Genomic DNA, 23,689 nt, shown 5'->3' on the forward strand with positions numbered 1-23,689 from the left:
CCTCTCGGAAGCCAAAATGTGCGCTAAGGTGTCTTCTCGGGAGCTAAATGCTAGCTAAGGACCCTCTTTGGTGTCATACAGCGCACTGAAGTGCCCTCTTTGAAGCTAAATCAGCGCTAAAGTGTTCACTAAGGAACTAAAACATGCAATTAAGCTCCCTTTTCGGGATGCAAAAGGCGCATCAAAGTGCCTTCTTGTGAGCTAAAACCAAGCACAGGAGAAGAGTGACCTTTTGGGAGCTAAAACACCCTTAAATGCCTTCTTAGAAACCAAAACACGCACTAAGGTGTCTTTCTGGAAGCCAAATGTGCCCTCCTGGGAGCCAAAATGCATGCTGAAGTGCTCTTTTAGGAATGTAAAGCACACTTAGTGCCCTCTTAGAAGCCAAAACAGTGCCAAAGTGTTTCTGTAAGGAACTTAGATATGCAATCAAGCGCCTCTCTGGGTGCCAAAACTAAGCGCTAAAGTGGCCTCTTGGGAGCACAAACGCGCTGAAGTACCCTGAAAAAAGGCTGAGAGTCTGAGGGTGACCCCTGAGGAAGTTTCTAACCCCTCCAGGCCATAAATCTAGTTTCAAAACTTTATTCCGGACATGAAGCTTCAGCAGACAGCTGCTTAAATGTGACTTAATCTACACACCCTGCAGAATGTGCGTTGTAACCTCCAGAGTATTCCAAACACGCCGGCAGGACGACAGGTTTCATGTGAGAGCTTATGTAGAGACAGAGTCTCCATGAGGATAACTCGCATCCGACCGCCCAACACCAGGGAGTGACTCAGCAGCAGCTGTTACCATGGGATACCAGGAAGAGCTACCTACCGCCGGATCTCTTCACACATCTGACCCCCCCTCCACTCCACCCTTCCTCACCCACTCTCCCATCTGCTCGAGCCTCCGTCACTTTCCTGGGGGAAGCTCTGTCACAGCATGCAGAGGCAGAAACTGGAGATGGGAGGTGTTAATCCCATTGCAGAGAGAGGAGAGGAGAAGGGAAGGAGGTGGGAGAAGCTGCGGGAGAGGCTTCTCTCTCCGCGCGCTAGCCCACTGACCTCCACATCCACCCCTCCTCGCCGGTGCAGATTAATGCCTTATTAAGAGCAACTGACTTAGCAACAATCCACTTACACTAACTGTAAGATTTACAGAACATCGCGAGGCCTCGACCAATCTTAGCGTTGGCCAGAGAGTCCACAGAGAAACTCCCACTGTACTTCTCCTCACTCTCCAGGAAGCTGTGCTACAAGCTACACGCTGCCACATCAACACACCCCTAAAAAACATCAACAACAAACAGCTAGCTTGTTTCTCTTTCGCATGCTGTTTACAAGCAACGTTAGCAATGTCATGCTAATGACATTAAGGCTTCGTAGGCGGTGGCTAATTTAGGACGAGGGCAGTTCAGCAAAGCAGGGCTGAGTAAATCTCCCGCTGAGGTGACACCTTGTTCTCCAGGTCAGGGCACGCTGACCCATAAGCCATTGCTCACCAGAGCATCAAATCGAGTAATGGACATGTGAAATTTGTCAGGTGTGCTGGTATTTTATCAAACATCTTGGCAGGAGATCCTTTCTAGAGGCAGTAAAAGCCACTTTAATCTTTTTATTGCTTTAAAAATGCCTCAAATAATCGAAGTCAAGTGATAGCGGAGTACTTCCTGGTTTGTACGCTGTTAGCTTCCCTATGATTAAAACACCAACTTCAACGTGTTTTTGCCGGATGAAAAAGTTGCCTTCAGCTTCTCTCTTTTCCTCCTGTGCTGCTAAATCCCTGCCAGGCTCTGTGCAGAAGACGTTTAAGCCTTTCAATAGTGCACGGCCTCATCCCTTAAGTAACACTGAAGGATTGTTTGGCTTCTGAAGTGTGAAAGTGGGTTACAGTAAGGCATGGATGCTAATTTTGAGCTACAATGCATTACATAAATGTGAGCTGGTCTGGATTGAGGTTAAAGTGGGGTACGGAGAGAAAAAGAAACACTCTGGGTCAGCTTTTTAGTAACAAATCTTTTTTATTACAACATTTCACGGTTTTCCATTTCTGGTAATGTTTTGTGGCAGATATACATGACTGCTGGAACTCCAAAGAACTTTGATCTACGGTTGAAAGCAAACACATGGAATCAGTTTCTGATTTATATTTATATATATATTTTCCTTGTTTTCCTCATTTGAGACAATTCAGAGACAGATTGCAACATGAAAGCTATCCCGAATCACTCTGGGCAGAATTAACCGTAAATTAGGTCCACTTTAGAAACTCCCACATCGAGATGGAATCCGTTACACTTAATTTTTCACCGTTGTGTACATACAAAAGAAAAAACATCGTGATAGACAGTATCAATTTTTTGGAGGGGGCATTTACATTTTGGCCAGCGTACAAACAAAGTTGTGCATTTCCCGAAAATTAGAAGACGATAAACAATAAAAACAACGAATAAAAAGCTCGACGCCTTAGCTTTGGCGCAAAAGCAGCCACACAAGAAGTTGGGTGTTTTTTTGTGATGAGACGAGGACAAGCTTCCTGGGATGCAGGCCACGCCCCATCCCTCAGGCCTCTCCGCTGCATGTGGGTGCTGCCAGGTGTTAAGGTGCACCTCCTGCAGCCCCCCCTCTCTTTGCTCCACCGCCTCGGAGGAGTCTTCCTCATCGTCTCAGAAAGATGGTTGGTGGTACAGGGAAGTCTTTAAAGGAGGGGGGCGGGGCCGTCAGCCCCGGCGAGGCTTCATCTGTCCATGGGCTGCGGCTCGGTTATTGTTGTCGTTTCATAATTTCGGTTACAAAGTTATACAGCTAAAAGAAGTGACTGAAAACAAGGCAATGCGGGAGGAGGAGGGGATGTACAGTGCATGACGGGGTGGGAGGACTTCAAGGGCCCGCCTTCTCCTGCTCGATGGCTGGGGAGGGAGAGGAAACAGAGATGAGACTCCAGCCTCCAGAAACACCAAAACGCATCGTTCAAAAAACACGCTTCACTGTGAGGCTTACTTTCTTTTGTTGGCAGGGGGTTCTTCTCCTGCGTCTCCGTCTTCTTCAGCTTGGATTTGTCAAACGTGGTGACCTCTGAGATGTCTGGTTTGTCACTCATTTTTGCAGGTGGTCTGTAGGAGGAGAAAAGGGGGAACAAACTTCAGGTTAATCCATCAACAAGTCAGATTATAACACCTTAAATATGTGTAATAGATGTGTTTAATGCTGTTACAGCACGTGCTGCACCCTGACTCAATCAGAAGAAGGGCGTTGCCTAAATCTCAGTGACCGGACTACTTTTCTCAGAAATGTGCGTCCGCCTTCTTTTGTTCGCCTGCGGCTCTGCCCGGCGTGATTTGACTGCCTTCCATCCCGTTATCCAACAGCAAACCCCCGGGGATGAAGCACACACACACACATACACACATGCACACACACGCTCACAGGGGACGGGGTGCTCCAGACAATGAAGCCAGTCCACAACGCCTCCAAAACCCGACATTTACATAACAATAGGAGTTCCCATGCTGGGCACAGCGAGGAAAATATGAAAAAAATAGGCAGACTGTGCATATGTGACGGAGGATTACTCGAAATAATTCATTAATGACAAGGATTGTGATCATGTAGCGCTTCAATGTTGATTTATCAGCGTCCACGCAGGGGCTTTCCACATGGAAGCTGTGCAACATCCGCAAATTCACTTGTCACGTACTTCTTCTCCCTCTTGGGGTGAGGAGGGAGGGGGAGAGGGGGGTGCAACGTGAAGAAACCACCGCCCAGATTGGCATGTCTGCACATTCCTCTCCTCTGTTTAAAAAATCAAAGTTAATGCCAAAAAAAGAGGAAAATGTTCCAAAATCACGCGTAAAAACAGCCGGATTAACGCGCCGTGAACGCATCATTTGACTAACGGAAGCAGGCGCGTGGAGCACAAACGGCAACAAAGGGCTGATATGCATGAATGTGTGCGGGTGAGACAAAGACACGCACATGCTTTCTCTGTTGTCACATCACATCATGTGTCAAAAATATCAAGCTGTGTTCGCGTTAAAGCTGAATAATCTCATTTTTCTCTCTGTTTTTTTTTTCTATCTGACGCATCTCATCCCTCTCTACTCCTCACATTCACCCGCCTCTCTTTCAAAAGCAGGAATAACATTAAGAAACAATAAGGAGAATATGTTGAAGAGCTCTTACCAGAGTGCTGTCTGGAGCCTGGATGTCTCTGGTCAGTGCGGTGCAGCAGTAGTGGCGCGTCTGTGCGCAAGCATTAGTTATAGCCAGAAATATGCTAATGACATCTGACATCACCGGCTCCATCCTCCGAGAAGCCCCCTGCTGGAGAGCCTCAAACCTCCATCCTGAGAGTGAAACTAAACACTGAAAAAGCCCCTCAGAGGAGCCTCTTTTCATTTCAGCCCGAGGCGGAAAAATAATTCATGGATTTGTGGTGTTTCCGTGCGGAGTGTGAGACACTCTGAGTATGGAGCGCTGGTTAAAGCCAACATGGCGTCACTGACGTCTCTTTCCAACTAATTTAAATAAACTCCTTTAAACTTTGGCGTGTTTAAACCAAAACACACGAGAAAATGTTCATTAAAAGAGGTTTAAGGTGCACATTTCGTTCCCTTTTTGCTCTTACCGATCTGCAGCGACAGATGTATGTGTAAACGGCGCCCTCTGGTGGCAGGTCAACGCTTACTACACGACGTCTCAGCGTTAACATGCAAACCATTTATTTCTATTTACATTAAATCTGATTTAAAAAAGGAAGAAATTTTCCCACTTGTAGAATAATTTAATTATATATATATATATATATATATATATATATATATATATATATATATATATATATATATATATATATATATGTATATTTCCTTCATTAAAAGACACCCTGATGACATCATTGTAATGTTGTCAGGGTTACATCACTCACAGATGAGGTCACTGGTATTACCTCAGTCCAGCTGAGAAACCTGGGACTCTTAAAAAAAATAAACATATAAATAAATTTAAAACAAATTATAAAAAATATTTTTTTTTAAGAAGTACTAAAAACGGGAAAAAATATTAATTAAAAAATATAATAATAAAAAAAAACATGGGATTAAAAATCAATTAATCAGTGTTACAAATTTTGCAAAAAAATATAATTAAAATGTATCAAAAACAAAAAGTAAAACTATCAATTACAATAAAAAATATATATATGGATTTATAAAAAGTGACACCTGGGACTATAATAAATGGAATGAGTAGTGTGCTTCATGGTTAATTTGGTGTAATATGAAACATTTCTTTATCTTAGGGATTGAAGAAATCAAACACAGCTCATGTTTAAGCCATTGTCAAAGCTTTATTGTTAACAAAACTGAAAGTCGTTACATACAAAAACACAATTCATCATGCTTTTTTTTTTCTCCCAAACAGGCAAACAGTGGAGCCTGGTTTATATCTGACCCATCACAGTGAGTGAGGTGATACGATCTGAATAAAATCACTGAGAAAGTGTTAATTTCATCATCATCAAGCAACAGGCTCTGAGTTTACGTGACCTTTTGAACTTGGGTGTCGTACCCAAAACATCTTGTCAGAGACACTTATTTAAAAAATCCATAACGGAGCTGATGGTGAGATCTCATTGAATCAGAGAGAATAAAAAGGGAAGTTAGTGGAGAAATCAATGCGGAGAGGGTGACATTCAAAAATAGAGTCCTGTATCTGGCTTACACTCTGATTAGCATTAGCAACTTGGCTTCATTGTTTAATACTTTTAGCAGCTGTTAAAGAAAAGACTTTGGGGAAAAAGGTGCATTATTCAAGTGATTACTATTTTTACAACTTTCTGAAGCATTAAAATCCAAAATATTTCCAATCACATGCCTTGGTGGAATGGTTTATTCAGAGTGAGGTACACATAAGACAAAATGTTACATCATGGACCCTTTGGTTAACGTGAAGGCCAAAGTCAGCGGGCGGTAAAAATGAAAAAAGAAAAGAAAACAAGAGAAAGTCATAAATACAAACATGGTCCCCAGAGATGAAGTGAGATTTCTCTCCAGGAGAGGAAATGTCACAGACGACAATCCCGTGGGCGCGACCTTTTAACAGTCACATGGAGCTGGCCTAGAGAGGACAGAGTGGCAGAGAAGTGCTGGCTAAACGGCACGATGAGGGGTGAGGAACAGGAGGGCACTGTCCTCTCTGCTTCCTTATAAAGGTACGTGGCTGAAGAGGTAGGACACGGACTCGCCGTTGTGGGTTCTCCTGATGGCCTCCGCCAGGATCATAGAGATGTCGATGACCTAAAGGAGAAGAGTTCAGACTTTATTCCTAACCTACACATCCTGGAAGTCTCATCCTTATTTTTTTTGTATCCTGAGGGTGAGTACCTGTATTTTAGGACACGCCTTCATCTTCTCCTCCTGTGGGATGGTGTTAGTCACCACCACAGCCTCGAACGGAGCGCTGTTAATGCGAGAGATGGCCGGACCAGAGAAAATGCCGTGTGTGAGGATGGCGTAGACCTTGACTGCTCCAGCATCGATCAGCCTGGATACAAACAGGTCAGGTGAACAAACAGCTCTCTAAAACGTGTGACAGTGTAGATAGAGTATCTTATCAGCTGAATATCAGACATCATGAGACTGTGATCCCAATTAAACTCAGATAACACCTCCCTGCCCTTTGCCTCTGGAAGCCTGTATTAGTTTGTTAATGACACGTCTGGCTGATTAGGAAATTAACTGACTTGTCTGCAGCGTGGCAGATGGTGCCGCAGGTATCAGCCATGTCGTCCACTAAGATGGCCACGCGGTCCTTGACGTCTCCGACAAGCACCATGCGGTCCACCTCGTTGGCTTTCTTCCTCTCTTTGTGGATGAGAGCGAAATCCACATTCAGACGGTCAGCGATGGACGTCACGCTGGATACAGAAAAGGATGCAGTTCATTTTTTGGTCACATGACTTGAACACTTCTCACTACATATTTAATAAAAGGCTCTTCTCTTACCGTTTTGCACCACCAGCATCTGGAGAAACAATGATACAGTTTTTCCACTCTGGGATATTTTCTCGTATCCACTGCAGCACGGCAGGTTCTGCATAAAGGTTGTCTACTGCGATGTCGAAAAACCCCTTGAAATCGAAAAACCCGACACACATTTTCTAAGCATTTATACTTCAAAGCTTTGAGATCAAACAGTTAAAACCCGGTAAGATAACTCCCCCCTGATGCCAAAACTGTGAACCCTCTCCCCTTCTTCAACCACTCACCTGGATTTGTGAGGCGTGGAGGTCCATGGTGATGATGTGGTCAGCTCCGGCCACTGACAGCATGTTCGCGACCAGTTTGGCAGATATGGGTGCTCGGCTCTGGGACAAGCATCAAGACACAGTCGCTCGAGTTGAGTGAGAGCTCAAACCTCACTCCACGCATCCTCAACTTTATCTTCTGCGCCACGGGCTTTAAAACTTTGTGCTGACGGTGGCGTTTGCTGTGTTTACCAAACAAACAACCTTCCCGATAATATATGCTGACCTCAAAGTGTGAAATGAGATATTGTTTTTATTGATAAATAACTGCATGAGTCTGCAGGCAGAGCATGGAGCTTCTTCTTAGCATGTGACTCTCTTCTTCTTGCATAATCTGGAGCTGACTCTCGGCTGTAGCGACATAAACATTTGAGGTGACTCCGTGTAATGATTGACGAAACAAGCTGACTGGGTGAACCAGTTTCTGAACCTGCAGAGTCGATAAAACAGGTCGCTCTCATCCTTACATCACTCAGTTTGAGCTGCAGGCGCAGTGATCTGGTTTCTCTTGTTTAAACATTGAATAAATATTTAAGGAAACACTCAGAAGTAGCTGGAAGCAAACAGAAACAAAGCATCAGAGGTTAAGTGTGTTTTTCTACCTTGTCCTTCTTATCCTGCCGCGCGTACGGAAAACACGGGATGACCGCTGTGACTCTGGACGAGGAAGCGATCTTGCAGGCGTTGATCATGATGAGCAGCTCCATGAGGTTGTCGTTGATTTCGCCACAGCCGCTCTGCACGATGTACACGTCCTCTCCGCGCACGCTCTCCCCGATTTCCACACTGTTGGGAGGAAAAAGGAGGAAGATGTGTCAGACTCAGTATGAGACAGCCGGGAAAACATTGTTTCAGAGTAAACTGCTCAACTGGGCACGCATATTCAACTCCACACATTCACACAGCTGACGTCAACGCACGCAGCATGTGTGTGAAACATTCCTCAGCAGGTCACGACCAGGATCCCCTCAGTCATGTGATCATCAGACATGTGCAGAAATAAAAGAGAGAGGCAGGGTCCGGCTGTGCGGTCACAAGGTGTTTATAAGAGAGGCCAGCGCCAACACATGAGCCCCGATGCGTCTGTAAAGGTGGCGGAAAACGGCTGACGTTCACATAGCTGAAACTGGTGTCACTGGGTATGAACCTGACAACAAGGGAACAGCTAACGCCACAGAATACAGCGATCTCAGACTCCCTTCACGAGTCATCTGGCAAAACATGTGTCAGCTGGTTTATCACCTCCCTGCAAGGATGGGAAAGCTCTCTGTTTTGGATTTTGTGTCAACCAAACAACTTTCCCTGGATCGCAGAGCCGTAGGGAGGAACATCTGCAGCAGAGTGGGTCTCACAGAGGAGATATAAGGGTCAAGACATCTATAGAGGAGAGATTATGGAACAACACATATAGTCAGGAGTACTCGCTGTGTTTCAATGCACTCTGGGTAAAAGCATCCACAGAGGAAATGAAAACAGACTCTTATAATGTTAATGCAGCACTCACTTAACCACAGGATCATAAGGGCATTATCAGAGTGCATGATTCCACTCAGATCAGCTGTAACCCATTCGGATATGAGTTCAGGTCAAGTTAAGTCAAACAAAAACAGGCTAACATGAAGCTGAGGGTTCATCCTACAGAAGGGTTCAAACAGGTCGCACACTAACTTAGTCCAAGGCTGAATAAAAAGGAAAGCTTGGTCAAGGCCGGGCAGCAAAAACAGGCATGAAAAGTTACACGAGGCCATGGCTGTGTTGGTTTTAAAAGGACAGATGCGGGCAGTGATGAGTGACATTAGCACAAATTGAATGCATGTGATGTGAGTGTGGTGGAATAACCAATTTCCAGGCAATAATGGGACTCTATCATAACCAATTTGTTCTATTTATCTTACTTTTTCGTTGCTCTTTTTTGCTCTGTAAAGCACCTTAAACCCCTGTTTTGAAAAGTGCTATATAAATTAAGTTTACTATTGTAATTGTATGTCGTCTACAGTTAGCTAGTACAGCCAAGTGTCAGTTTGAAAGCGGTAAGCTAGCCAGCACCCATTATCGGACACACTTTTTAACCCGCTGACGTAATTTATTTTCACCCAACAACGACAGTGACAGGTGGTGTAGTCTTCAATTACTGTAAATATATTCTTATTCGTGTTTTCATGACGTTTAAGAAATAGTGCAACGCCCAACTCAAGCTAACGGTTGTGTATAACCGCTAAGCTAAGGTGTAATGTAAAATTCTGCACCCGTAACAACTTGTTACTACCTGAGCGCTACAAGCGTTATAATTCGATAACAACACTAAAACAAGCGGGAAATACTCTCTGTGGGGATTAAATATAAGCTTTCTATGAGGTGGGACGTGTGAGGGGAACATGTTGTGACTTGTGTGTAAAAATTTGGCCCGACATTTTTTTTTATTTTTTACGTCCCTTCTCCGTGATTACTTCTGACAGGGGAGGCGCTACGTTAGCACAGTTAGCATGCTACGCAGCAAGCGAAACACAACACCAGTAGTTTCACTGTCACTTTAGGTGTTTCTTTATGGTAAATTCACGCCCACACAAACACAACGACAACAGCCTTTTAAAACTCAAGAAAAGAGCAAACTGTTTAGTGTATTGTCCGATAACAGACGCTGTTAAGTTAGCCTGGTAGCCTGGCATGTTTACATGTGGCTAACTAAGTCACGTGTAGTGCGTTCCAGCTCTGCGCGCTGAATAGTAAACTATTGTTAGCTCCGCGCTAACCTAACCCACATGGGACACAGAAGCAAAGGCAACATGAGGAATGTCCCACTCTACCAACACAATGAACAACCTTAAAATAGCATTGTCAGATAGAGGAGTGAAAGATGAATATAACTCTTAAAGTACTCGCCATGTCTCCTGGTTGCTGAATTTCTTGGTTATCACTTTCCCCAGCTCCAGCCCCAGCCGATCAGCCACTTTCTGGGACAGGTCGTGGTGGGAGCTCCCGCTAAAAAGCACGATGTTAGGCATGTCCAAAAATAGGCCGCAGCTCGTCCAGGGAGAGAAAAGTAAATAAAGAGGTGAAGAAAACACGAAAAAGGGGGAAATGTAAGGGTGCTAATGTTGCAGCTTTAGCATTGCACTGGTGCTGCGGTGTGGACAGTGTGCAGAGAGGAAATAACAGGTCGGAGTGAGCACGGGGGAAGGAAGTGCTCTCTCCTGATTGGTCAGGACGGTCCACACTGACACTTTGTCATCATCTGTAATCTTATTATTTATTGATTTCGATATTTTTTATTTAAAAAACACGTTTTTTAATTTTCTCAGACTGTTAGGGCTACATTTTCTTTCAACTACGATTTTTGGGTGTTTTAAAATTATTTTTGAATTATTTAACAGCTTTTTTTCTCAATTTTAACAGTTTTCTGTACATTTAGTATTTATTTATCAATCTTAACTTTTCAATCATTTTCATTTTTTTTAATCTACCTCTGATAGTTTTCACATTTTCTCATTGTGTATTTGTAATTGCACTCTATTTTAATTTAATTTAATTTTTCTCTAGTTTCAGTTTCATTTTTTTTCTGCGAGCCAATACAGTAATTTCGTCATACATTGCATCACAGTCTGTTTTCATAATGTTGGTATCTTGTTTAACATTTAAATTCCTGACACTGTCTCCATTACTTGGATGTACAATTTTTAATCTTAAAGGTTAATTGAATTTTTATTTATGATAACCTAGCAGTTTTTCACTCTCTTCTCAAAAGGACTAACATTTTCTTCAATTTTCAGTTGTCTTCAAAGAAATATCGTGTGCAGCTCTTAAAAATATCTTTTCCTTGCAGAATTATTTGTCTTTCTCTTCTGTTTACTTCATATAAACATGCCTTGGAGGATGTGTGGTTAAACAAAACAGTTTAACTTTTTAAATTTTGTTTCAGGACTTTAACTGAACCAATTTGCAGGCTGGTGGAGGTCACCTGACAGCTCCAGCTCTGGTCTTTGCATGCTTATTTGTGATATTGAATCTTGTAATTGTAATGAGATTTTCCACTCAGAGAGGAGTCAGCTGAGACTTGATGCTCCCTCAAACGTGAAGCCAGGCGTGACACACTTTTTGTTAATACACCGTCATGTGCTGGGGGAAATGATTCTCTGTGATAGAACTGCATCAGATTAATTGATTTTTCAGACTTTGGTTGCACTGAAATGGACTTTGAGTGTTTGTTAAAGTGATAAAAACACAGACTTAGTCAGATTATCTAAAGTTGAGCTCTGCATTGATGCAGGAAATTCCTGGAATAGCAGAAAAAGTTGCCCAACAAAAGACAAAAAACAACACAGAGTATTTTTCAGAAATATATTTTATAGATGATGTCAGAGATGAAATGTCCAAAGCGTAGGTCCCAAAGAAAGTTAACATTTTTCATCAATAGAGACAAACAACAAACAAAAAATAACTTTTTTATCCATTTACATGTAAACCGAGAATTGCTCTTGAGCCACAGTGGTTATATATAGAGAGAACTGGCCGAGGTGGGAGTGACAATCAAACAACGATGCCCTTTTTTTTCTTTCCTGTAACAGCGCACGCTCACAAATCTGCGAAAGAGGAACATTCTTTGGGAGTCTTTTTTTGTTTCTTAAGGTGTGGATGTAGCAGAGGTTTGGCAGAGCGTGTTTTCTCTTTCAGCACAGTCCGTACATGATGTAAGTGCCGCTAAAATCACTCATCGGAATCAGTAAGAACAAAATCAAATGTTTCTCCGTGGAGTCGTTCGAACACCACCGAGGAAGAAAAACCGTCCCGTTTGGTGCTCTCAGGAGTCGCCGCCATCGTCGGAGGGTTTGTTTGCTTCTTTTTTTTTTTTTTTGTCTTTTTTTCATCTTAAAGTCCTCCAGTGTTCTTCTTCTATTGTGCAAATACATTTTTGTTACATAGACAAGCAGGCATGCTGACTCACAAACCATGCAAAGAGTTAAAGTTGGCGCGAGCAGACGGCAAAAAAGAAAGCGCAGTAATAAAGTTTCTACAAAACAAAATCAAATCCGTAAAAAAAAAATTAAGCCAAATTAACGAATAAGTGGAATGTTTGTTAGGCATGGAAAATCAAATGATATTAAAATGATAGTCATAGAGTTAGCTTGACAAAGCAGTTCACAGACGGGTTCATTTGAGCGTTAGATAAGTTTGATTGAAGCAAGTCGAACATGATAGTGCAACACATGCTCAGAGAGAGATTTAAAAGACATCTGCTGAGTTTTCCCGCCAAAATTTACAACAAAAGACCTCATTTCCCGCCAAAATAAAACGAACTCAGCTAGCTACATGAAACTTCCTTTAAACCTCTTTGTGGACGTGTTGTCACCGTTTAAAGGTAAATGGGAGAAAAAATGCTTCAATTAGGCAACAAAGTGATCAAATGTTTCGCTTTAAAAGTCGATTGCAGTGCCGTGTGATGACCACTCGAGGGCGGCGTGGAAACAGTGCAGTCGATGACGAGTTAAATATGCTGCTTTTTTTTTTGTTTTGTTTAAACGTCCATGGTAGTAATATCATACACCATACTGTTTGTCGCTCACAATATCATAGCTGTCATTAGTTAGAGTACATTTATAAATTTTTCCATATACAAATCTGCTATAAACAGTACATGTTATAAACACACGGTTGATGAAAATGCGGAAAAGAGGCTGAGAGAGCCCAAGAAAGAAAGAAAAAAGGAGGTGTCGCTCCTCGTTTTTGATAAATACAAGAAAGATCTGGAACGAGAGGTGAGAAAAGTACTAAGTGTGTGAATGACAGCCCTATAACTATCCAGAAAACGGATAAAAACACAGAACAAAATCTATGGATGACAAAAGTTAGAAAAATAATCTTATACGATAAAAAATAAAAAGTGGACACGCTTACCAAACACGTTTTTTTCGTACGTTTTTTTTCGCTTTTTTTTATATCGACAACTCAGGAGTGGAAATCATACATGTAGATACAAACGGGCGATTACTGCCCCCAAAATATATTCAATTCAATATACATGACTCGCTCGCACACTAACCAAGGTAGCTGCCAACCGGCCGATGTATGGGAGGCCGATCAGGACAGAAATGCTCACTTGATCTGTGGAGGGTTAAATTAGTAAACATTGAACTGGGTACCGGGTGCCTTCTCTTAAAGGGCCAGTACGAGAAATGTCTGCCAGCTAAGTGAAGTGAAAGTACTACTGTAAATGCAAACTCATGCTTTGGCTTTTCTTGCTTGGCTTTCTCTTTTGGATAAAAATCTTGCTAAAAACGCCCGCTCTTTCGGCTTCAACGCATGCTTCATGTTTTACAAAGCAACGACTTCTGTTAAAGGGAAGCTACATCAAAGGCTTGTTTTTGAGAGTCGAATTCGTTTCGTCTGTTTCTCTTTTTATCTTGCACCGTTTTATCTACTGAAGCTGGCAACTACCTTTTTCAAAGCGCTTCCGTCAGATTTTTTTAAATCTTTTTCTTTTTACATAAAAATAGATCCATCCAAAAGTAGAGTAACTCTTCGAGAGAGGCTGTGAGAGACGTAAACGTTGTCTGCGTCACGTTCCAAGTAAACATGCTGAAAGATTGTTTGCTTAATTTTCAGTCGTCCCCCGAAAAAGGAGCGGAAAACTCTCCCTCCCTCGTTTGACTTAAGGCAATCTTTTCCTGAAACAATCCTGAAATCCAGCAGGGGGGGACCCTCCCTCGCCAAGGCACTCCTCTCACTCGTCAACCTTTTTCAACGACAGGCTGGTCCGGCGAGGCCACAGTCTCGTCTTCAAATCTTTGCCGAAGCCGATTTTCAACACCCGGCTTCACCAAAGTCCACAGTGAACGCATCGTGTAAAATATGATCTCAACCGCTGCGACGCCCTTTTTAGATTCGCAGGGAAAAATAGTCGATAAAAGAGTAAAGAAAGTCCCGAGCTGGCAGCCGGGATGGTCTGCTGTCCCTGGTGTCCATACTGTTCGTGGTCAGAAGGCAGCTGTGTAAAGCACCGTATGTTCCTGCAGAGAAATCACACCTTTCTACAGCGAGACCTGGTCTCACCCAAACTCCAAACACACCCACCTGCTGCCTGCGTCACATGGTCAGCCGCTGGGGGCTAACGTGAGGGTGCGAAGACTGACAGAAAAAAAGGAGTCTCTTTTAATATTTTCTTCCCAGTTCAGTCCTCTGTCTCCTGATTGGCTCCCTACTCTGAGGCTGAGCCCACCCCCTCCCCCTCGTTTTATTGGCCGAGGGGCCGCCAATCAAGGTGACTGACGTGGTGAGTGGGGTAAGGGGGACTAAATGAAGGGGTCAGTCGAGGACTCTTCGTAGGTCAAAGAGCTGTCTCCGGAGAGGTCAAAGGTTAACGGTGTGACACCTTCGTGGTTCCATCCGTTACAGCGGCTCCTCCTCCTCCATGGGCTCCTCCTCGGGTCTGACGGGGAGAAGACAGGAAGAAAATATTAAAAGAGATGTTGAAAAATGACCCACATGGGGCAGGGTTCCTACAGCTTAAGGCGAGTAAAATTCAAGACTTTTTAAGACTTTTTAATGCCGTTTGAAAAAAAATTGAAGACCAACTTCACAATAAACACAAATGGATAAAACACCACATCAATGTTTGTTGGTTCCCTTATCGTGATTGCGTGACGTTACCATGGGAGTCACAGCTAAAATTTTTTAATACTTTTTAAATTTTGTTTATTATTCAAATAGACCATACCTTATACTTATCCTTTTTTTGTAAAAGTAAAAAAATAATAGAAATATTGTAAAAAAAAATAAAAAAAAAAAAATAAAAAAATCAGACTTTTAAAGATTAATTTAAAACATTTTAAGGCCATCTAAGGCCTTGTTTTTGGAGACATGAATTCAATGACTTTTAAGACTTTTTAAGGATCTGCAGGAACCCTATAGAGGCACAAAGTCAGACATAAACCAAGCTTTACCTTTGATCCATGGCATTGGTGTTCGCCACGGAAAGCGAGGCCATGGCGCTGACAGCCTCCGCCTCCTCTGAGTCTCCTCGTTTGGCTTCCAGCAAGGAGAGCCCGAGCCGTGGGGAGGAGCGGTGAACCGAGCGCCAGTACTTACCTGAGAGAGAAGAGACGTGGTGGATATTAAAGGATGATTACGTGTAAAAACTCCTGACTGCAGCTTTTATACTCAAATTTGAGGATGATCTAACTCACTGTGAGTCTCGATGACTTTCTCCAGAGAACGCACGGCGTTGGGGTTGGGCCTCTGCTCAAGGACGGCCTTGGGCAGCGGATCCAGCTGCACAGGACGAAAACACACGCGGATAATGTAAACACAAGAATGAAGAGGAGTTTTCATGTATTTGCACAACAATCTGACCTGAGAAGCTGTGAAAAACCCACAGGCACAGAAAGCCAAGCCCACGATAAGATGTAAGAGTGATGTGTTTATGATTTTGGGGGCTGATCATGTGACCTTCATACCTCCTGTCCGAGCAGAGCCGCCACACACGCTTCAGAGGCATCACAGATGGCGGTGAGGTCATGACCCCCCTCTAGAGCCAGAACCACCCGACCTCCGGCGAGCGTCATCAGCTGCCTGGTCAGGTAGCCGAAACCTGAGGATGTGAGTTCATGTCAGTGACTCTGCCTGTGTGTGTGTGTGTGTGTGTGTGTGTGTGGAGATAACGTTGAGCTTTTATTTGCTCCAGACTCGTGCACATGTGCTCCTCAGATAAGACACAAGAGTCAGATAATCTCACATTTGGATGTCAGGGTGTATCCGCCCAGCGGGGGAGGGTGTCCCTCCACGGCGTCGAAGCCAGATGAGACTAGAACGATGTCAGGGGCGAACTCGTTGGCTATTGGCATCACCACAGACCTGAGGGTGAGAGGGTGGGGTTGCAGAAGAGATTAAACCAGCAGCTTCTGACTTGTGTTTGTCTTTCGCTCTTATTTTGAAAAGAAGCTGCTTCCTGTGACCGTACCTGAAGGCAGCCAGGTACTCCGCATCAGCCATGGGCGGGTCGAGGCCTCCTGTGAACGCAACATTCACGTTGAAGCCGACTCCAGGCCCACTGCCCACCTGAAAGGAGAGGAAGAAAGTGATATAAACAGTAATAGGAAAAAATGTCACTTTCTCGTGACGCAGAATAACTCACCTCATCAGGCGCTCCACTTCCTGGAAAGAAGTTGCCGTCATCATAGCGATGGATGGACAGGTAGAGGACGTTGGGGTCGTCGTAGAAAGCTTGCTGGGTGCCGTTTCCGTGGTGGACGTCCTGAGGTTGGAAACACACACATGAGATCAACTCATAACAATCAAATCATGCATCATGTGACGGAGATGAAGCTTGAGAGACTGACCCAGTCCACAATGAGGATCTTGTTGACGTTGAGTCGCTGCTGCAACAGTTTGGCGGCGATGGCCACGGAGTTGAAGTAGCAGAAGCCCCTAAAGGAGCAACAATGGAGAATTCAGTCATGTATAGTTGATATTAAAAGTGAAAGTGAAAGTTTAAAGTGTGTGAGGGCGTACATGGGAGTGCTCTCCTCGGCATGGTGTCCAGGTGGGCGCACCACGGCGAATCCATTCTGCAGAGACACAAAAAAAGTGTCTTTGAGTGTCTTTAAAGAAACAAAAGATGAGAGGAAGGCGAGCAGACGGCTGCGTACGAGGTTACCTTCAACTCTCCTGTCGCCACTTTGAAAACCAGCTCCACCACAGAGCCGACGGCGAGGCGAGCCGCGCTGGATGAGTGAACCTCGTTCCAAATGGTGTCACTATCCACCTTAAAAAGAAGATGCATAAATATTAAAGCTGCATCTGATGTTTGAAAAAGAGAGTTTGAAGTGAGCTCAACTTACCCCGACCCCGCCGCACGGCAGCCGTACAAACATGGGAGTGATTGAACCTGAGTGAGGCACAAAGAGAAGTTAGCGCTGACTCCTGTGAGTGATCCAGTGCTGTGTAAATGTGTGTGTGTGTGTCTTACAATCAAGTTTCTGTCGGAGAGGGTTGGTTCCGTACAGCAGGACGTGGGCTTCAGAGTGAACCGTCTGCAGCTCCTCCAGAGTGGCCTTCCTTCCACGGATACACTACACAGAGAGAAACACACACAGGTTACAACTCTGTGTGATGTTCACACCGAGCTGTTTCCTCTGCGTTTGGTTCCCGTACCTCACACTGCGATCTGAGCCCCGTCTCCTGCAGCCGAGACCAGATGCTCTGGATGCGCCCGGCGTGCTCGGGATGGCTGTTGGTGTTTCCGCACATGCACTGATGCTTCTGCATGAGGGAGTCGTAGACCAAACCTGAGGAGACAGACAAAGACGCATGTTGAGCTGCGTCCTGTGCATCTTCATGTAAAGCATCTTCTCTGTGCAGTTTGGCCCAGCGTGGGAGTAAAGTAGGCCAAACTGCTACAAAAATACCATCACCTCTTGTGCTGGTAATAACACAGAGTGTAGCTTCTCATGCTGATAACAGAAGGAAGATTTCTCCTGAGCTCTTTTATCAGTTTTTAAAGAGTCAGATGTCTGAGATGACAGAGAAAAGACTGAAGATCAAATGTTTCACAGACCTGTTGTGAAGCGAGGTTTGACAGGAGGGTCCGAGGCCGGGACGCTGATGGGGAAGGAGGAGGCTGAGGCTGGAGACGACTGGGCGCGGGAAAGAGGGCGGTGTCCTGGGAAGGAGATGGACAAGCCGGCGGCTTCCATGGAGGCCTGGTAGTTTCTGAGCTGATGGATCCGCTGCTGCTCCAACAACAGGGCCTGCTGCTCGAAAACAAAGGAAACAATCTCAGTGATGGTTGTTTGCAAAATGATTCTGAACCAGAGTAGAGGCTGGGAGTAGACGGGAGCGGGAACCAATCAGGGTGTAAATATAAGTATATTTTGTAGTTTATTTCCAATAGTGGGATTATCAGTCTACGTCATTATAAAAATGTGCAATTCAGACGAGTTAGCGTTTTTTAAACTCTAAATTTAACCTGTTATTAGCATAAAAATGTACGGTTGATCAGTTTTTAGAAATGATACTATACAACAGAAGCAACATCTATCAAGTAGGGCTGCAGCTATCGAATATTTTAGTATTCGAGTATTCTACTGAAATTCCCATCGATTAATCGAGTAATCGGATAAAATACATTTTTGTTTAGTTAAAGAGCAGTTATTTTTCAAATGAAAATTTTTCTCTTTAAGAAATATAATTTTTTGATACAGTATGTCAGTAAGAGCACTTGCTTTGGTAGCTCCAAAATTTTTAAACACACTTTGACACATTTTTTGTGCCTTGTACATCTCATCAAATGTTGCAGACCCAAATGGCACCCGTTTCGTAGAATGACCCATTAGTCTCCAAACTCCAGAAAAGAAGCTAGATTTGCTGCTAGTTGCTATTTTGGATAAGAGGTAGCTTGATATGGCCTCAGCTCTATTTGAAATACCACTCTTTGATCTTTTTTAAAATGAAACGATTCCTCGAGGCAGAGAAAATTACTCGAGTATTTTTTGTAATCGAGTACCTCGAATCATTCGAGGAATCGTTTAAGCTCTACGATCAAGTTTTGACCGTCTCAGAGCAACCGGTGTTTTGGAGTTAATAGCGACCATGCTAACTGGTGACTCTCAGCGGACAGAATCAGTGATTAACGGCTGAGAATCACCAGTTAACAGGGTAACACTTTACACTGAAACACCAGTGATGCCTGTGGGTAAATAATTATCTCTGGACGTAGTTTTCTGGTTCTTTTATTATGAACCAGGTCTCAGACTCAGCAGTCTGTGTGCTTTTTGGTCTGGAAGGGTTTCTGATTTATTGACACATGTTTACGTCCTGGTCTGTCACAGTCTGGTAAGGATGGATTTCTCCTCTAAAAACGTCCGTCCATCTTATATCTGTCCGCTTGCTGATCTCTTCTGTCCACTCATTGCTATTTCACAAACCTGGGAGCCGTTTACCATCCGTGAAAGTGATGATATTTAGTTTAAAAGTGTGTTTTTTGGTGGTTAACTCCTTCATGTCAGCTGATAAACCAATATACTCCGCAGTGCTTCTGCACACAAGTTGCGCACGCATCTGGCGCTTTATAAGCCTACACTGTAAGGCAAGTGAAAGAACTACACTTCCAAGAAGCCAACAGTAAACAAAAAAATGGGGAGAAAATGAAATCAAATTTAATGTATTGCTTAAAAGAAGGGGAAAAAATAGGAGCAGTATAGAAGTGGGACAGAACAGGATTTTTTTCTGTGGGAGTGGAATGGGACAGGAGTGAGTGTCACTCTGTAGTCTAGATATGCTTCAACATTTCATCCTGCAGCTGCAGCTTTTAGCCAAAAGGTGGCAGCCTAAACATTTACATTCAAACCCCAGAAGAAGAGGAAAAAAAGGTGCATCTGAAATCCACCTCTGAGTCTGATTTCTGATTTTCTCCTCCCCAGGATTTCCCCTGAAGACCTACAACACTTGTTTCACATCCTCATCCTCTACCTGTCTGAAGAGCAGCTCCTGCTCTGCCTGCCTCTCCCTGTGCTGCTGCAGCGCCTCCTCCTGCAGCTCCTGCGGGTCAGGCGGCTCCTGCTTGATGGTGACCCCCGGCGGCAAGGCTCCGCCTCCTCCTCCTCCGTCCTGGTGCTCCCTCAGCTCCTCCTCCGTCTCCTCTGGGTGGCTCTGGTGCTGGCGGCCCACAGGAGACTCGCTGGGCTTGGCCATCATCTACAAAGAGAGGAGGAGGAGGAGGAGAGGGGGGAATTATTTCACAATAAAACAGCAGGATGTGACAAATCCCCTCAGACGTGTGAGGCTGCATTCAGACAAATCAAATTCCTGGCAAATCGCTCCTTTCTCTGCAGCATTCTTCTTTTAACAAGCTTAATTTGGATTACTCAGTCAGATTGGTGTCTTGCTCGTTTCAAACCTACCCGCTCTAATTGAATGTGAGTGGCCGCTCTGCCGACTGTACTCCGGGGCGAAATGTGTCTCGTCGAAAACAGAGACATTCCTCGCTCCCCGTCGTGCGGCTTTTCATCGGCTCACTCTGGGGGCGCTGCCCGCGAAAAACCGGGCGGCGGTTCAGTCGTCTGCTTGGAGGGAACCGTTCGAAATGTATCGAGTTCAAAGTTTGGGAGCGTGAAAGGTGCTTCAGCGACAGGTGTGTGTGTGTGTCACACTCTTTGTATGTGTGTGTTCCCCTGAGCTGTAAGCTCCTGGGTCCCCTGGCACAGCGCTGACACAGCATTGACGTCAGAGCGCTCCCCCCTCCTCCTCCTCTCCCTCCTCTACTGTTCTTTTTTTGCGTCCAAACAAACTTTTCTCCCCCCGCTCCTACGTGCTCCACTTTCCCAGAATCCTCCTCTTTATCTGGGGTTAATCAGCCCACTATATGACGAGCTGGAGCAGAACCTTTTGTTGAATCTTCTATTGTAAAAAACTGTTTTCTTTGAGGTTAATCTGGAGAAATTTCTGGTCAGCTTTGAAATAAGTCACGTCCAAATTTATTGTTGCAAGTCAAAATTGGTAGGATACTGTTTTCTTTCCAGTTTCTTTAAAATTCACTCCAAATTGCAAAGTAAGACAGTGACGATGTGCAAATAATTTATTTGAAATTAAATCACAACCCTCCACAAAATGTTTTTTGAAGTAACATTTGATAAGATTTCAGTTTTTTGCAGTGTAAGATGATAAAATCTTCAGGTTACGTGTACGATTAATGAAGATAAAAATGTGTGAGCGTCTTCCTATCAGAATAAAAACTGTGTCCAAACAGGAGCTTTCAGTTTCATCCTGCAGAATCCATCCTGAGCATGCCAGAGGCTGTTATAGAGATGTTTGTGTGAAGAGCTGCCACTGGAGAGCTCTGAAACATATGGAGAAAGAGAGGGGCAAAAAGAGAGACAGAGCACAGCCAGGAGGGAGGCGAAGGAGGAGGAGGAGGAGGCGGAGGAGGTGGAGAGGAAATCCCTTGTTTCATCCACCCACCTCTCCTCCTCTGCTCGAATAGGTAAAGCTGCCGCTTGCTTCCTCTGCGACCATAAAAGGCACAGGGCTTCCGCTCTGTTGCCATGGCAGCGAGCAGTTACCTCGGCCACAGTCACACAGAGAAAGACAGAGAGATGCAAAGGCTTCACTTACACACGCGCTCAGCTATACGTGTGAACCCATACCTGCCTCCGCCCACTGAGCAAACAGAAATACTACAGATAGGAGAAAATCAACTTCACACACTCGCTGCTCGCACGTTATCGGCTGTTAGCGCCCACACAAACAAACACACGACAGCTCCAGCGCAGGCCCACGCTGACTTTTAATCCACTTGATTTGAATGTGATGTCAGATGCGTGGCCTCTCCCATCACCTGGGTGTTTACACCTGCCACATAAAGACATCCTCACCTTGTTGATGTGGAGCTGCTGCTGCTGGAACTGCTGCTTGTGCTTCTCCAGGAACTGCTGGTGCTGCTGCTGCACCACCAGCTGCTGCAGGGCCAGCGCCTGGGCGTGCGCTTGGGCCGCGCTGCCCTGCGGGAGAGGGGCCGACTGGGTGCGTCCGAGCGGGCGGTGCTGCCTCTGCAGCTTGGCCATGGAGGCCGCCGGGGACATGGAGAGGCCGCTCACACCTTGGACATAGATCGAAGAAAAAATTTAAGTGAGGAGAGGAGGAAAGCTTTTCTTTAGCAGCACAGATAAAACTCAACTCCTAAAACACAATGAAACCAATTCCTGTTTTACTCTTTGCGAGTGTTGGACCTAAGATTAGCCAGCAGATGTATTTGTGAACCAAATAAAAAGCGCCATCTGTGCCGCCATACTGCCGTCCTTCTATTGTGATGATAGGAGCCGGGAGAAGTGAGCAGCTTAGTGCGTTTACAGCGAGGGACAGTAAGAATAACAGGCTGGGAAATGATCTCAGACTCTTGATTGCGGTGAAAATATCAGAGAAAACGACTTGATTACTTGGGTGTTTTTCAATTGTTGCTGGAGAAGCTCGCTGACAGAAAGACAGGAGAGGAGAGGAAAAACAAAACACTTGGCTCTTTTTTGACCGAGCTGAGAAACAAATGACTGCTCCTGCTCCTGGCCTGTGTGTGGGTGTGCACTCGTCCTTGTCCTAACGCTTTTTTTTTTCTCCTCTCTTTCACTCTCTCTGTGCGTTCATACACACTTATGTGCGTACAGTGTATGTGCGTCATCGCCCATTCACTGCCGAATGCCCTCGCTGGAAATAGCCAAACGGTAGTCAATGAATGAGCCGATGGGAAAAGGGCGCACAATGCTACCATGTCACACTTTTCACTGCGTATGTTATATGAAAGGAGCTCATTAGTATGAGCAAATGAATGGACGTCTGTCAGTGTGAGGGGGAACACAGGGGACACACATTGAGCTTTCTTTGAGTGTGTCGGGAACAAAACTGACACATACTTGAACTTCTAGGCAGAGTATTATTCACGGGTTGGCTGCTTTTCTACTCTGGTTCATCCAGCTTATGTAAAATACGACCATCAAAATTTTGAGTCACCAAGAAAATGAGATGGAGACCTAATTGTTTTGTTTTATACTGTGATGTGGGCATTTAAAGCTCCTGTGAGATTTTTTTAAAGCTTTTGTAATTTTTTTTAAAGCTCCTGTGAATTTTTTAAATGCTGTAGTCACTTTTTTTTTTTTACTCCAGTGAATAATTTTAAAGCTCCTGTGAGTTTTTTAGAGCTTCTGTGAATAATTTTAAAGCTCCTGTTAATTTTCTAAAGCTCTTGTGACTTTTTTAGAGTTGACTTTTTAGACTTTTTAAGTTAGACTTTTTGAAGCTTCTGTGAATTATTTTAAAGTTCTGGTGAGATTTTTAGACCTCCTGTAAATTATTTTAAAGCTCCTGTGAATTATCATAAAGCTCTTGTGAGTTCTTTAAAGCTCCTGTGAATAATTTTAAAGCTTCTGAAAACTTTTTGAAACTTTTGTGAGTTTTTCAAAGCTGCTGTGAATTATTTTGAAGCTTCTGTAAGTTTTTTTAAAGCTCTTGTGAAATATTTTAAAGCTTTGGTGAGTTTTTGTTTTGAGCTCCTGCAAATTATTTAAAGCTTTTGTGAGTTTTTTTTAAAGCTCCTGTGAATTATTTTAAAGCTTCTTTGAGTTTTTTTTAAGCTCCTGTTTTTTTAAAGCTCCTGCAAGTTTTTTTAAAGGGATGAAACAGTCTGATTTTAATACTGACATTTCTTCTTATCTATGAATCCAAACAAAAGCACTAGCAAGATTAAGCATGTGAATACTGATGTTTAAACTTCCTCAAACTGCCGCCACAGGGTAGGTGTAAGACCAAATTTCTTAAAGCTCCCATAGTTTCAGATGTTGGTAAGGGATAAAGGTTGAGGTTGTTTTTTTTTTGCTCAAAAAAAAGTGTTTCTGCATTGTCACTAGAGGTGCCAAAATCAACACA

General features: G+C 44.0%; 3 protein-coding genes across 3 annotated transcripts in view; all 3 read right to left on the minus strand.

The window, feature by feature from the left end:
- Positions 1–1,986: 1,986 nt before the first annotated feature.
- LOC141786191 (thymosin beta-12) lies at positions 1,987–4,324 on the minus strand. The gene is made up of 3 exons (XM_074664937.1): positions 4,168–4,324; positions 2,986–3,098; positions 1,987–2,894 (listed from the first exon to the last, which is right to left on the minus strand). The coding sequence occupies exons 2-3, from the start codon at positions 3,083–3,085 to the stop codon at positions 2,866–2,868; spliced, it is 129 nt and encodes a 42-aa protein (XP_074521038.1). The 5' UTR covers positions 3,086–3,098; positions 4,168–4,324; the 3' UTR covers positions 1,987–2,865.
- Positions 4,325–5,323: 999 nt separating this feature from the next.
- Positions 5,324–10,480, minus strand: LOC141786132 (ribose-phosphate pyrophosphokinase 2). Its single transcript, XM_074664862.1, has 7 exons — positions 10,172–10,480; positions 7,894–8,077; positions 7,253–7,351; positions 6,990–7,114; positions 6,728–6,901; positions 6,369–6,528; positions 5,324–6,281 (listed from the first exon to the last, which is right to left on the minus strand). Exons 1-7 carry the CDS (start codon positions 10,291–10,293, stop codon positions 6,189–6,191), a joined length of 957 nt encoding a protein of 318 aa, XP_074520963.1. The 5' UTR covers positions 10,294–10,480; the 3' UTR covers positions 5,324–6,188.
- Positions 10,481–11,612: 1,132 nt separating this feature from the next.
- The window catches only part of LOC141785905 (histone deacetylase 4-like), a 32,935-nt gene continuing 20,858 nt past the window's right edge, over positions 11,613–23,689 (minus strand). Inside the window, exons 10-25 of the mRNA XM_074664508.1 lie at positions 21,652–21,875; positions 19,751–19,975; positions 17,838–18,033; positions 17,435–17,568; positions 17,250–17,352; positions 17,122–17,168; positions 16,938–17,045; positions 16,793–16,848; positions 16,621–16,708; positions 16,416–16,535; positions 16,242–16,339; positions 16,017–16,135; positions 15,739–15,872; positions 15,469–15,553; positions 15,226–15,370; positions 11,613–14,711 (exon numbers count right to left, since the gene is read on the minus strand). Coding sequence (XP_074520609.1) covers positions 14,672–14,711; positions 15,226–15,370; positions 15,469–15,553; positions 15,739–15,872; positions 16,017–16,135; positions 16,242–16,339; positions 16,416–16,535; positions 16,621–16,708; positions 16,793–16,848; positions 16,938–17,045; positions 17,122–17,168; positions 17,250–17,352; positions 17,435–17,568; positions 17,838–18,033; positions 19,751–19,975; positions 21,652–21,875 — 1,922 coding nt within the window. The 3' untranslated portion in view covers positions 11,613–14,671. The remainder of the gene's footprint in view (positions 14,712–15,225; positions 15,371–15,468; positions 15,554–15,738; positions 15,873–16,016; positions 16,136–16,241; positions 16,340–16,415; positions 16,536–16,620; positions 16,709–16,792; positions 16,849–16,937; positions 17,046–17,121; positions 17,169–17,249; positions 17,353–17,434; positions 17,569–17,837; positions 18,034–19,750; positions 19,976–21,651; positions 21,876–23,689) is intronic.

This window comes from Halichoeres trimaculatus, unplaced genomic scaffold (genome assembly GCF_033239565.1).
Source record: "Halichoeres trimaculatus isolate MK-OKI-2021-1 unplaced genomic scaffold, fHalTri1.1 fHalTri1_scaffold_24, whole genome shotgun sequence".
NCBI classification, from domain to species: Eukaryota; Metazoa; Chordata; class Actinopteri; order Labriformes; family Labridae; genus Halichoeres; species Halichoeres trimaculatus.